The following is a 14,910-nucleotide window of genomic DNA, read 5'->3' as shown; positions in this document are numbered from 1 at the left end:
GAGTAAAGATTAGCACTTGGTAACGTGATCTGTGCCGTGCCGACCGTGGTTTGCCGCTGCTACTTGTGCTGAATGAAAGGCAGGATGGAAACTCGGGGATGACCTGGACTAGGTGGTGAGATTAAAAAGGGGGCAGGGAGGTCACTTAACATACAGATTATTTTGGTGCACGGGGGGTGTCACGTTTCCAGAGTGGCTGAAACATGGGGCCTCTCACACAGGACACATGCGGGGCCAGCTGCCTGCTCAGGGCCTGTGGAAAGCTGCGATGGGATGAAATGGCAGACACGTAGGGTTCTGTGGCCTAACGTACCGTTTTTACACGTTGATTATTCAGTAAACAGAAGTAATTTATCACTCGAAAACTGAAAATCTGCCAAGTGTAAAAGTATGTGAACTCTTTTAGTTAGTAGCTTGTGGCACCTCCTCCTGCAGCCATTACTTCAACCAAATGTCTTCTGTAACCACAAACGTCTCACATCTGCATTTTCTGGACTTTGACTGGGCCAATCCAAAGTGCGTATCTTCTTTCTCTGGGGCTTCCTATGAATGTCCCATGGAATGTCTACTGATTTTTCATCTGATTGTAGATGTATGTACATTTATCCCTGATGCTTCCGCCAATCTCTTGGAGACGGTTTTATATCTTTTCCCCAGACTGACGGGCTGTCACCACCTTATTCCTGATTTCCTGATGTCTCATTTCCACCTGGCATTGTTGACACGACAGTGGTTTGGTTGGCTTCCTCTCTAGTTTTCCTCTCAATCAGTGTGGCTCAAACCTTTTCCCAAGGACGTCTTGTTTGATTGGTCTGTTTAATTGATTACTTGAGCACTCACATGTGAGTCTTTTACCTAATTGACTTCACCAGTGCAGCTGTGGTTGATTTATTTCTGCACATGCTCTGATTCCATGTTTCATGTAGTCTGCTGGCAACTGAACTCATACATTAAACAAAAACACAAAACAAGTAAATGGAATTGATGAACATAACCCTGACATTTCATATACAAAATGTAGTGAGAAAATAAGAGAATCATGGTAAAATAACAGAAAAATCTAAACTACTCAAGGAGTTCACAAACTTTCAGGCAGCACTGTATGCTTGGATAGGGACCCTTTCGCCACCTGTCCAGAAAACCTTCTTGGTCCATTAGGCTTTCTGGCTTTGTTTCAAATCTACTATGTTTATGCTCCAATACGATGGCTAAAAATATGAATTATGAACTATGAGAATGTCGTTTTTCTGAGTTTGTTTTTGCTGTCAAGTTGGTATCATTGCAAGATCTGGTCTGCCCTAATTCAAGACATAGGTGCCTTTATTAGACTAATTAACGTCACAATATAATATGACGTCATGGAGCATTCACTGAACAATACCTGATCGAATCGATTTTACTCAACATTACATGTTATACACTACACAGTTCTCTACAAGGTCTGCCACTTCAGTATGTGATGGTCCAGACATGTTACTAGAATATTTAGTAAGTGACTTATCCAGATAAGTTAAATTGATCTGGAAGAATCAATGTGTTGATTTTGATTATTATAGAGCCTGTTTGTTTCTACCACAACCCCATCAGCTCATTCTCTGCAATGTTTCCAAACTGTCACAGATGAACACACGACCCTTCTAGCACAGAAGATTACAGTCACATAGTAAAAGTGTTTCCACTGTGTATGGAATGCAATGTGGTCACATTCATCTCGACAGTGAAGTCCACACTATTTTAGTCTTACAACTATGGTAAATTTAGTCCTGGTAGAGCTGCGTTTAAGACCTTAACGAAGGAAACAGGTTCACCCCAGTCATTCACGCCACTGGATTTAGTCAGAGGTGCATCCGCAGCCTCTGTGCGATTGTGATCAGGGAGAAGTGATAATCTCAACTCCAGGTGCACAGGGCAACAGTTGCTTCTTTCCACCGCTCAACCTCTTTCTTTCCCCTATGAAAATTCAATCTTTCTATTCTTGGACTCCATTATTGAGGACAATGACCCTCTTTGTTTTTGCTGCGTGTCCAGGCAACTGCATGCAGACATACTGAAAGGTTGATCGTCATGGTGACAGTGGGACAGATCTGAATAAGTCATAATTGTAGTGTTTAGATGTGATTATTTTTTTTATTAATAGTGACGAAGGCACACACACACACAATATGCATGTTTTTAATTTTTAATACAGTCTGATGAAAATGACACTTCAGTGTTGCATATGAACACACTGCATATGCAAACATGGTGTTTGATAATAGACAATAAAATGAATTTAGCATCCGTGGTGTGCCAGGAAGAGTGAGATTGTAAGTATGATGTTGGCAATGCGGTAAAAACAAGAGACCTGAAGGAATTCACATATGCTACATTACATTTGTTTAATGTGAACTTGGAGTTTTCTGATTTGTCCTTTACTTAAAGAAATAATCTAAAGATTGAAGGCCACTCTTCCGTGGTCACTGATCTTTATTCACAGTCATTGTGCCATACTACAAGAATGTGCTTTGATCTACATTTTTACATGAACAACAAGCACTGTTTAACCAAATACGTTTCTACATCAACAGCAATGTATCTTTCAGAAACCCCTGGTACACGCTGTAGCCCGTGCCATGTTTGTTCTAGTCTTTCTCCAGTTTCTGACCACAGGGTCGTGACTGGCACGACTACTTACATTTATTACGTTAATACGTGCAAAAGATCCATCACCACAGCCGAGGCCGATCCACTCGTGTCCGCCACCATGCCACTATGACGACCACGCAACGGCTGTCTGGAGAATGATCTACTCAAAATCAGATCTGCTCGGCCCTGGTTACGAGCTCATCAGTCAGAAAGAAGCTGGCCATGGCACCATGTAGACTCCAGTCTGGACGTGAACATCTACATCCCTCACCTAGAAGATACCAACACCTAACCAAGTAAACAACGGGCCTAGCTCACACTTTAGGAGCACCTGTTCCACAGCTGTAACTCAAAGGCCACCATACCTCTTACAGTAAGCCATAATCCACTCAGGTGGGGCATATTCATTGGACTTCAGAATTTACAGACATGTTTAATGAGTTTAAAAAGTCAACATGTTAAAAAAAAAAGTGACAATTATTTGTTAGGGTTATTATTGGGGACGCCAGAGATGTGTGGACTCCAGCAAACACCAGACTGTAAAAGTCAGGATAGCCTGTGAGGCAGAATAGGGGAACAGGAGCACCTCAAACCTCAGCCACCGAGTTAATGGGCGTTAATGGAATTCCATTTCATGAGGTAAAAGTCACAAACATTAAGTACAAAATCTAAATGGATCACTATTATATTTCTTCAACAAGGGGACTCTGATGGAGACTGCAAATCCCTTAAGGAGTCTTAAAAGTAGGCAGACATAGCCTGAAACTGGCTTTGTACAGCTGGCCTTCATGTCTCGTGGAAACTATAATGCAGAGTTAGCCAGTATATTACTAATCAACACGTTACTTCAGTCTGGGTAATTTTAACTCAGTAGACCAAAAAAATAAATGAACAAACCCATGCAATATCACATGCAGTCAGTACTGATCATTAGGTTATATTAACAAGTAAACATTGTACAATTAGAATACAACCTACTCAGAGTTCTTACACGTCTCAATAATTTAACAAATAGTTGTTAGGAAATATATACTTTACAATTTTAATAAAATAAGAAAATCAGAAAAAATGTGCTAAAGATAAAGTATTTTTACAATAACAGATGACAGGTGTGACAACCTAATTTTTTTCCTTAGGTACATATGAGTACTTTTAGATGACTGCTATATAATGCTTCCTTTGTGCTCATCTATATACTATATATATATATATACACTATATTGTGTAGTTGTGGTTATTTGTTCAAGGTACCAAAGGAAATAAGATATTGTAAGAGAAAATAACAAGGGCATCATCACCGAAGGTAAACTTTTACATGCAGACCACAAATAGAAAACCTGTGGCTTGCATATATATAAACTACCCAGTATGATACTGGTATTCCTATAACCACCGCAGGTGTGGATGTGTTTGCAAAAAAATCTAACACTGAATCATTAAAAATGGCATTGTAGATTATCTATGGGCACAGATGTATAAAAAGGAATAAAGCCACTAATCTCCAAACTAAACCACCATAGAGGTTAAATGCAATGATCTGTTCCCAGAAACCACCTTCACAGCCTACAGGACAGAGCGTTCTTCACCCCTCTGACACCATTAAGCTTAGGCAGCCACGTGTCTTAAGTGCACGGGGCCAGAGCACTATAGCTATCTGCACAAGCCCGGCGCTCCAGCACGGCTTGCACTGCTCGTACGGACCAGGCCCCTGCAGCAGCAGCGTATACCGTCCCCTAACCGGGCCGTCACCCCCTCCGCAGCCCCGCCCACCCCGAGAGAACGCCTGAATGGAGAGAGCCCCGTCTGGCTTCGGCCTGTGCTTGCTTCGGCGGGCGACTCACACCACCTCGTCCGACTCCAGGCCGTACTCCTCGTACAGGTCGTCCAGGATGCAGAGCTGCTTCTCCATGGCGGGCAGGTAGACTCCCAGGTCCCTGTGCATGCTGACGGAGAACCCCTCCTTGAGCTCATCGCCCTCGTGGGACACCAGCGCCGCCATGAAGCCCCCGTAAGAGGGCGCGGCCCTCAGAGCCAGCTGTGAGACCGAGCACACGTCGTTGTGGGGGGAGGCAGGAGGGAGGTCGATGGGCGTGTTTTGTGGTTGTGCGTGTGGAAAAATGGGTCACGTTTTCAATACTCACAGCAAAGACTCCCCGCACAACCCATCCGTGATACTGCCGTAGTGTCATTCCATAGGCGCTGTCTGGAACAGGAAGAACCATGTTTGAGCCATCTTGGTTTAAGATTGCAGTGCCGCAATGGGAACTGCACACCACACACTACTGAATCCGATAAGGATGCTTTATATAGATGAAATGAGATACACCGAGTGTGTATGTGAATCTTCTTCCTGTACATACACTGCCTGGCAGGCCAAGCTCAATTACCCCATTCTATTATACTGTCTCCACTGCATTGTCAGGACTTGTTTTCATCTCTCAGGCTCTGATAAATGGCAAAATATTCAGGTGCTTCTGGTCCTGGTTGGTTAGACCAGAGATGGTCTCGGGTTCCAATCTGACACCATTACTGCCAAAGACTAAAGCAGTGTTTATGTTTCCTGAACTTTCAAAATGGCTTGGTCCATTTCAACACATCACACCGCAGGGATAGTGGTAGCAACAGGAAGACCAAGTCTTTAACATCACCAGAACGTGCAGTCTAAACGTTATTTAATTGCTGAGATTCAAACTTAGTACAAAACCTACTGCTGTGGCTTCAAAAAGACAATGCACATGATTCCATATTTCCATCTAAAAATATAATTCTTTTCAGAATCTTAACTAAACAATGAGTACGTCCATTGTGGAGTTTGAGGTATAAGGCCAAAGAAGACCTACATGAATTCCTTTGTGACACTGTGATCAACAAAACCAGCTCTCGTACAAGCAGAAGGAAGCGTAAAGTCATTCAACCGAAAAATTCAACCGATCTTGGGCAAGAACATCTGAGGCAGTGACAGGGCTCCAGGTGTTTATCCACAACGTCCCCCAGCCACCACCATATTGGCCGTCCACACACCCCCCCCCAAACCACTCACTCAGAGCAGAATGGATGTCCTGCTCGCCGCCGTCCAGCTCAGCCAGGAACTCCTTGAGGAACTTCAGCCCTCGTTTGAGCCAAAGCAGCGCCTCTGTGGCGGAGTTCCTCACGTGCGCCACCTTCCCCTCCACCTCGTGCAGAACGATGCTCTGAAGGGTGGGGAAAGTGTCCGGCTCAGACAGCAGCTTCTGCTGGACTTTCTGAGGAAGGAACCAAAGATCTTTCTAGATTCAGGGCCCTTCACAGCTGATATGGCCTAAATGAATGGTCATTTGAAGTTATAGGTAACAATGTGTTATAGTATGTACAAAAATATACAATACATATAATAATGTTAATGAATCAATCATTCTTTGCACTACAGTAATGTAATAGAAATGTAAAGAGATATGGATAATTTTGGACTTATACATCACAGATGATTTAAACCCATCTTGGACTCCATGTACTGATTTTATATGTATTTAAGCTTCTGGGAGTTTTAGGACAAATTACTGTCATCAGAAGCTATTGACCCTGTGAACAAGTACAAGCCACATCACTAGAAACACGAGACGTTATGGCGCCTTTCTTCAGATTCTTGGCTACTTTTAAACCCTTACACGGAGATTAGTCTGTGGTCATAAAATATGAGCTTCGTTTCACAATAAAACCTAAATAAAAAAAAAAAAAAGGACTTCAGGTAAAGCTTACATGGCGGATATGTAAGCTTTATATGTAATATGTTATATGACGGTGTTCTGTGATTAAAGCAATGCCCTTTTGAAGTAAAAATAGTGAAACCTCCTTTTACATTTTGGATATTTAACGGATGTCCCACTCACCTTAATGTTGCCCACAAAATCTATTTTAACCGGAGCGAAGACAGTTGGTCCCAGTTTGTCTGAGGAGAAAAAGCCAGCGTCACTGTGCAGTTGAGTATTTCGCATAGTTAGAGGCCTGTGTATGGGATCAGCTAGCAGGCTGATGAAATTCCCACAGCTGGACCCCGTGGGTCGGAAAAGGACCCGGTGATGACCGAGGCGAAAGGAACAGCTCAAGCCTGAAAGGTCCCGGGTGCTTTTTCTCTGACGTGAGCGTGTTTAGCTTACGACAGGTCAGAAACTGCCCTCTACTGTCTATTCGTTCGGCGTAAAAGCACCAGCGTAAATGCACCAGCGTCCAGCAGCGAAAGCAACACAAGCATTTTGTCGCCAGCAGTCACCCTGTCCGTACCTACTTATGACACAACCTCCGGGACACGAAAGGAGACGTCGAGCAGGACTCCACAGCAAATTGGGGGAGGGGGTGTAAAGGCAGGAGTGATGATGTGAAGAGGGGAATCCAAAAGAACAGAAAAAAAGGAAAAGGTGGCTGACAGTGAGGAGAAAAGCAGGTGCAGGGTGAAAAGGAGAAAGCAAGGGAGCAGAGAGAGAGACTGACAGGCAAATGGTCAGTGTGGAGAGTGAAAGGAGAGACTGGCCTACCTAATACTGGTACTATAGCATAGCAAGAGTCCAAAAAGGCCCGTGTGGGGATACCATTGTCGTCTTCCAGTCTTATATCACTAAATCTACAAAAGGGAAAACCACAGACATTCAGAACCACACAGAATCATTGCAGCACACTCCAGAAGAACACATTTATTTGATGAACACAAACACCAATGACAACCAAAAGAATACACTCGAACCAAACCAAATTCAGGAACTCAGGCAAACTTAAGAAAAAGAACATGCAAAGAAATCCAAGGAATACCCAAGAATGTGCACCAAAATGTGTAGCCGACAGCTGGTTCATGAGAAACCTCTCTGCGGAATTTGCTAATGGATTCTCACTGCACTTGACTACATTATTCAAAATGTAATGGAATACTGGAAAGGTATTTTTTATATATTGCTTTGGTAAATGTTTCACAGTATGAATTGCATATTGATTCCTTGATACATTAAACCTCACTCGTACCACCATGAAAAGTCTGATGGTATATTACTCTTACAGTGTGCTGATCGTTTTATTGCACAAGGGCGATGGGAAGAGAAAGGGTAACAAAAAGGCTCTACAAACCCATTATCACAGGCAGGGCCTCGCTTTCAGTGTGAGAGAAAACACACTAACATAAACACCTAATCATTCACAAGATGTCCTCCAAACATTACTCCAGAATTACTGTAATATTTTGGTTTCTGTTAGAGACATTTTCAGATTACAGTAAGACCCCATGTTCAGAACTTCCATGTTCATCTGTATTTCTTAAAACCTACCCTTTTGCGTAAAACCTACACATTTTGTTAGTATTTATTTAACAGCTCAGTAACGGAATTATAATTCTGCTACATACTCTTAAATAAGTACACCATCCCAAGGAGAATGCTACCTACTAGTACTAGTGGGAAGAGGTGTGTAGTACTTGATATGTTATTTGGTCCTGAATCTGCATAAGATAACAGATCAAAAGGTTTCTGACCTCTGTCTCATAGCAGAGGCTCCGCATACCTGTGGCTCATACTACTGAAGAAAGTTTCCACCTGCTCTTCTTCTTCCTGTTTACCCTGTGATTCAAGTTCATTCGCTTCCGGGTCGGCCTCGTTTTGATCACCGACTCGCCGCTCTCGGCTCGACTCCTCGACTTCTCGTGGTTTCTCAGGGCACACGTCCCTTTCTGTCTCTGCGGTGGCGTGCTCATTCTCGGGAGGAGCCTGCAGGCCAGGATGAAGAGCAGCCTGAGCCTCCGCAGGGTCCCTGCTCTCCTGCCCCATTAGCCTGCTCCCTGAAAACATGAGGACTGCATGAGATGAAGAGTACTGGCTTACCAGCTCTTCCTCTTCCTCAACTAGAATATATACAGTAGGACACTGGACTCAGAGGGTGTACAATGTTCATTTGAGCACATGTGTTTTTGAGTGTGTTTGAGTACCTGTTGGAGGTGCAACTGTGTGGTGTGGGGGAGGTGAAGAGGTTTGTCCCCCTGGTCCACACTCTACACTCCTCTGTGCTGAGACACTAGCTGAGCTGTTGACTGGAGACTTCTGTCTGTACAATAAATTCAACATAAAGAGTGAGAGAGTAAACCCTGTTCCAACTGCCCACCATGGGCATTTAAACCATAAAGCTCAGGAACAATATAAATATATTGACCCAAAAAGGATGTACATGAAGAATGCTCCTTTGACTCACTTTTCTTCTGGATGGGGACTTGTTTGATTAAGAGACTTGATCTGCAGGATATCAAAACAGGCATGTTAAAACATTACACTCTCAGTAAACTATTTATATCTATGCAGTCAGAAATCATTCAAGCAGAGCATGATACGAGATTTCATTATTTTTTTCACCATATTAAATATGACGTAACATTTCACCAAGCAAGAGCTTGATTTAGTTCTTCAGAAGCACCTTTTGAGGTTTAACAGCAGTGAGGGCAGGAGACCCAGGAGGGCTGTGGGATCCGGGCACGCCGTAGCTCAGCAGGTCTGAGCTGAATGTCCGCCCTGCTATCTGCATGCACTCCTCCAGTGTCTTCAGGAAGGTGGTGCAAGTGGTCTTCACCAAGCTTCCCGTGTCATCGCCTACCTACGCGTCATACAGAAGACAATGGGCCATTTTCATGACACATTTGGAAATGCAGAGGCGGTTTTATACGTCTGAATAATAGCAAATGCCAGACATTTTGTAAAAGCTGGTGCTGATTAAGGAATTCTTCCTTGTGGGTTTTGTAGACTTGTGACAAATGGCTTGAAGTACAACTTGTGAGTACAGCTGTGTTTTATACAGTACTGAGGAGTAAACCTACATGCATCAGAAAATATTATTTGACCGTATCAGGCAGCAATCTGACTGACTAAAGACTGCTAGGGTATTGATGGCAGATGCTGCTTCCCGTCAGGGCACCTCAACAGAAGTCAGGTCAACCCATCAATATGCCCAAGAGGAGTGAACCAGGAGACAGGCACCTACTCACCTCTCCAGAGGGAGTGGCCCCCTCACCCAGGGGACCCTCCTTGAGTTTGGTCACCTGCTCCAGAAGGAGGTCACAGTAAAGTCTCAGCTCACACATCTTGGTTTTCAGTGCCTCTGTGTTCTCCTGGAGCTCTGAGTAGAAAGAGGTACAATGTAGATAAAATAAGACAAAAATATGCCTTAATACATACAGTCAAAAACATATATAGCTCATTATACTTCTATGATGTACACTATTTGTAAGAATTCACTTCAAAGAGGGTTACATAGAGAGAGAGAGAGAGAGAGAGAGAGAGAGAGAGAGAGAGAGAGAGAGAGAGAGAGAGATTGAGATTTAGGACGTGTATCTCTTACCCTTCTCTCTCTTTGTCCGGTTGTCTGTCAGGCAGGCTTTTGCTGTTCCTAAGGCCACCAGCCATTTCTGTCTCTCTGCTGCATTGATCGCCCTGAGGTAGAAGTATTGTTCCCCTGGTATTGTCAGATCAACTCTCGTGAAATCTGAGGGGTGCACTGAAACAGGAGGAACATAAAACCAAGATCAACAACATGTACTGCAACAAACTCCCACTGACCACTACAGAATGTGATTGTGTGTTTTATATTACCCTGTATCTCGCACACGGACATCTTGATGCTGCCTTTGCATCCTTTCCACGCATCTTCTTGAGAGTCATAATATGAGAGAGTCCCACCAGCCAACACAAACCAGCGGGGCTGCCAGCCTAGAGGGAATGTCAATGACATTTCTGGTATTTGACGTGTCGGTCACCCCCAGGTTCATGTAGTTAGCTGGTTAACGTTAGCTAACTTATGTTAGCTCGAACGCCAGCTCTGTGGACAGCTACCCAACACAACCAGCAAATAGCTGCTACTTTAGTCCCTCTAACATACCGCACAAATGATTCCCAAATCTCCCAAAATTTACCGATAGCTCCACAGCTAGCTGCCTAGCCAGAAGCTACCTAGGTTAGCCCGCCTCAGCTAGCTGGAGCGCCCAGAAAACACAGCCCAGCCCGGCTAGCTGGGTTAGCTAGCACAGTTAGACTCTTCAACTCCCCAAAAAACAACTTACTTGACATTCTGGCATTAGTTAAACGTAAACTTCGTACCGCTTATATAGTTGGTCCATTTATAAAGAACTCCTTCCATGGCAGCTCCTCTCCTGACGGCTCATCACTTTTAGCTCGTTTAAAAACACTTGAACGCTTGAACACGAAAGTCGTTAGTTTGAAGCCTCATCTATAATTTGACACCGCGGCAACAATGAGCGCATATTGTACGAGAATACCGTTCCACGCTATCACGTGATCACGCAAGGCACCGCCCATTTGTATGAGGTCATGTGGAAGTTCTCCTCGAGCTGTTCTGATTGGAATCCGTCCGTAAACCCGTCTAAATAATCTCCAATGAACAGACACCGTTCAGTTCTAAGGCGGGTCTTTTAGTTAATTCTACCAATAGCAGTCAAGCAGAGTGTTTAGATTTTTTTCACACGGGACGATATTTGGGATTGAATAGATCCTTTGGAAAGACGCGCATGCCACGTAGTCAGCGGGTTTGGTCCAGACTCAGGTTACTTTTTTAAAAACCATATATTTGTGCAGAAATACCCCTTTTGCAGTTACAAGCAGCCGATCATTATTTTTTATATTTAAAATGATATTGGAGCTGTGGGTGTACTTGGTCACAGCATTAATTTTATGTGTTCATGGAGCAAAACTTCCGGAGCCGGAGGTGAAAATTGAAGTTTTGTACAAACCTTTCCTATGTCATCGAAAATCAAAATACGGGGACATGCTTCTCGTACATTACGAGGGATTTCTGGAGAGTAACGGCACCCTGTTTCATTCCAGGTAACATGGTGCTGAATGACGAGTAACTGTAGTCTAATGCATGTTTAATCACTGCACAGTTCTGGCTTTCATCCGCATCACTTCAACTTCATTAGTTGAACCAAGTTGTTTTTTGTGATAATTGAATGCATTTTTGTTGACATAATTTCAAACCCTCAGTCGCACCCCTATCAAATTAATTTATTTTCTGCTCTTGCAAGCCGTCATCATGGTGATAAGAATCCGGTGTGGTTCACACTGGGGATCCGAGAGGTGATAAAGGGTTGGGACAAGGGTCTCCAGAACATGTGTGCTGGGGAGAAGAGGAAGCTCACCATTCCCCCCACTCTGGCATACGGCAAAGAGGGAAAAGGTGGGTGCTTGCTCAGTGCACTTCTTGTTCGACTTTGTCATTTTCTCATGCGTTACCAACCTTCTGTACATCCCAGGTAACTTCCAATCCTCCTAATGACCTCACTGTTTCTTCTGAGAACTCCCTGGTGTAGCCTTCTGAAGTTGTTCATAGCCTGGTCATATAAGTTAGCACAGCAATTTGTCCTCAACCCGTGTTTCAAACCTGACTTGGTCATGAAGGTTTCTCCTTTGTAGCATGAAGGATTCAGCCCTTTCTCACAGGAAGCTACCCAGATGCTGGTGCACTCTCTTGTCATTCACAGAGCTAGGATACTGCAACTTGCTACTTGCTGGTCTTCCTCTATAGCTGATCCAGGCTGCAGCACCATGACTAATCCTCAAGTCTTCTAAAGTTCATACATCGCTTCACTACTGTATTCTCACCTGTGTTGTGTAGCTGACTACATCAGAAACCTGATGTTCACCTACCAAACCAGAAATGGAAAGACAGAATACTTCAAAACATCAAGTGTAGCCTGGTTTGATACTCCATGCCTCAAGTCTCTTTGAAGACAAGCATTGTGACTATCCTGGCTCCTGGAGGTTGGAATGACCTTCCACTGTCTGTCTGGACAGCAAACACCTTTGCAGTCTTCAAACGCAGACTGAAGGCATCTATTTATGGAATATTTAAATGACTATTGATTTTGCACCTTTGGAAATTCATACTACTGTTGAGTAACTGAAGGTTCTATCATTTACTATTTGGTATTGTTTACTGTTTGGTACAAATTTTTGCCCTTATAGTTCACACTGACATTTAATTAATTCCATTAATTCATTTCAGAAACAATTAATTAAAAACTATTAATGCTTGGATATTTTCATATTGTGACGGAGCGGAGTCATGCACTACACATGCAGTAGAATATTTTAATGTACATGAACATTGGGCTAAGCATTAACATATATTTATAACGGACATGGACAAAATTAACCTAAAAATTATTTTAAGGTTATTAGGTCAGTTTTTATGTATTTTCGATGAATTGCCCAGCACTAGTCTGGGATTGGTTGATCAATTATCTGACACGTAGATCATGCTTATTCTGCACTTCTAGGTATCTGCACTGACTCTTAGATTTCAGCAGTATTCTAGTTCAATTATATCTTGAACTCTTAACCTACTGTACTGGCTAGGACACATTCTGAGTGGAAGACGGTAGTTTTATAAGTCACTCTGGATAAGAGCACCTGCTTAACGCTGTAAATGTAATGCTGTTAAATGTAATTCACAAAGTATGTATTCCATATTAAAAGGTACTAAGAAAAGATTACAGTTGGCGATGCAATTGTAGAGAATTGCAACTTTTCTGATACACATGTGCCTGTGTCCTGCGTTCAGGGGTCATCCCACCAGAGAGCGTTTTAATCTTTGAGATCGAGGTCATGGAGATCAGGAATGGCCCAAGGTCACATGAGTCCTTCCAGGAAATGGACCTCAATGATGACTGGAAGCTCTCCAAATCCGAGGTGTGTAAGACCAAAATATGTAGACTTGTCTTTGTTCGGGTCTTTGATTTCAGTGAACAGACCTCAACAATACAAAGATATGAGTACATTACGTCAAAATGCACTGGATGTAATCTTAAAAAATGTCTTTCAGGTGAAGGAATACCTACGTAAGGAGTTTGAAAAACATGGATACCCTGCCAATGATACCCATCATGAAGTCATGGTGGACGACATTTTTCAGAAAGAGGATGAAGATGAGGATGGCTTTATATCTGCCCGGGAATTTACATATAAACATGATGAACTATAGAAACCCTTCATGAATATTGCCCCTGATTAATGATCATGAAGACTTGATCCTAAACACAGCCAGAGGACTGAGTCAGAGAAGCGCATGTTCTGAATCAGAAACAAAACATGAACTCCATTATTGTGTATCAGCTTGAACTAATTTGCATATCCAGGCTGTTGAAACTAGATCCTGCGGAGATCTTTTACTTTCTGAATTTGAACATGCTTCACTAGACCCAGTTTTGTACCTCCCACCACCCCCAGTACAATATAATGTGTTTGGGAGGGGGAGATAAGTTGCTACTAATGATCTGAAAAAGTATTAGTGAGCAATTATGTGGTTATGTCTGCAGTCATTTTAATATTCTCAGGGATGATCCAACCTCATGTGCTCCCTTTTGAAATATACAATATACTTTTGTTGTTGTTGAACTGCTAAGATCAGCCATATGACTCACATCCAAGCACTGAGGAGAAGTGCGTGCACGACTTATGTTCTTTTGGTATTTACAGTGCCTGTTGAATGAATGCTGATGAAGCATATGAGATATTCAGATATAGGTCTGATTTTTGCAGTGACTTTTTAGACAATTTGTCTGACTTATTTTTCAAAACTGAATTGCCATTTTCCTAAAGTTAAGAAAAAAGTTTTGATATTAATGTACACTATGAAGTGTGGTTCAAATGCTGACCAGCCACGCAGGATGGATAATTTAAGTAGTAGAAATGACCAGCAGGTGGCGCTCTTAGCTTAGAAGATTGGACCAATTGTTAGAGGAGCAGTGAAATGATGTGCACAAGAGTGCCAAACAGCTGGAAGAGAAAACTTGGGAAAAGATTTTGTTTAACAGTTTTTATTTTAATACAAATATACTGTTGTTTAATATTGTGATAGTTATTGCCTTTTGGAATATTAAAAGTATACAGAATGTGATGTTTAATAGACTCCTTTGATCAAAATGTTGTTTTAGATCACTTCAGTGCCTTAATTCTTCAAAATGCCAACAGTGCATCTACTGTTATGAACTTTCTGTGACATCAGTATTGTAAAGACCAGTACTGTGAAAACAATTAAACTATTATCCAGCCCTAAAAGACCTTCAAATTGCAAAGGGTTTATACCAAATAATTATATGATGGAACGGTTCTTATGAAACCTGACATGATGTTCTCTTTTTATTTGGTGTACTTGTGTGTTTACTAGACTAAAACATCTGATTGTAATCATATTGATCTTAGCTTGATTTCAGAATTGAACATGGGTGACAAGTTCTGACAGTCTAAATCCTCTTTAAAATTGACTGTGACATAT

At 42.4% G+C, this 14,910-nt stretch overlaps 2 protein-coding genes across 2 annotated transcripts; one reads left to right on the top strand and one right to left on the bottom strand.

Annotated features, from left to right (window-relative positions):
* Positions 1-2,165: 2,165 nt before the first annotated feature.
* On the bottom strand, positions 2,166-10,883 carry plekha8 (pleckstrin homology domain containing, family A (phosphoinositide binding specific) member 8). Its single transcript, XM_076970738.1, has 13 exons — positions 10,716-10,883; positions 10,212-10,328; positions 9,961-10,116; positions 9,608-9,738; positions 9,043-9,219; positions 8,824-8,864; positions 8,564-8,679; positions 8,143-8,416; positions 7,134-7,219; positions 6,492-6,550; positions 5,666-5,867; positions 4,767-4,828; positions 2,166-4,660 (listed from the first exon to the last, which is right to left on the bottom strand). Exons 1-13 carry the CDS (start codon positions 10,753-10,755, stop codon positions 4,463-4,465), a joined length of 1,659 nt encoding a protein of 552 aa, XP_076826853.1. The 5' UTR covers positions 10,756-10,883; the 3' UTR covers positions 2,166-4,462.
* A 224-nt stretch (positions 10,884-11,107) lies between these two features.
* fkbp14 (FKBP prolyl isomerase 14) lies at positions 11,108-14,024 on the top strand. The gene is made up of 4 exons (XM_076970737.1): positions 11,108-11,459; positions 11,660-11,811; positions 13,198-13,325; positions 13,459-14,024. Exons 1-4 carry the CDS (start codon positions 11,263-11,265, stop codon positions 13,615-13,617), a joined length of 636 nt encoding a protein of 211 aa, XP_076826852.1. The 5' UTR covers positions 11,108-11,262; the 3' UTR covers positions 13,618-14,024.
* Positions 14,025-14,910: the final 886 nt, after the last annotated feature.

The sequence above is a fragment of the Brachyhypopomus gauderio genome, chromosome 13 (genome assembly GCF_052324685.1).
Source record: "Brachyhypopomus gauderio isolate BG-103 chromosome 13, BGAUD_0.2, whole genome shotgun sequence".
NCBI classification, from domain to species: domain Eukaryota; kingdom Metazoa; phylum Chordata; class Actinopteri; order Gymnotiformes; family Hypopomidae; genus Brachyhypopomus; species Brachyhypopomus gauderio.
The sequence above is the reverse complement of the archived record's forward strand: the minus strand, read 5'-3'. Positions and strand labels throughout refer to the sequence as shown.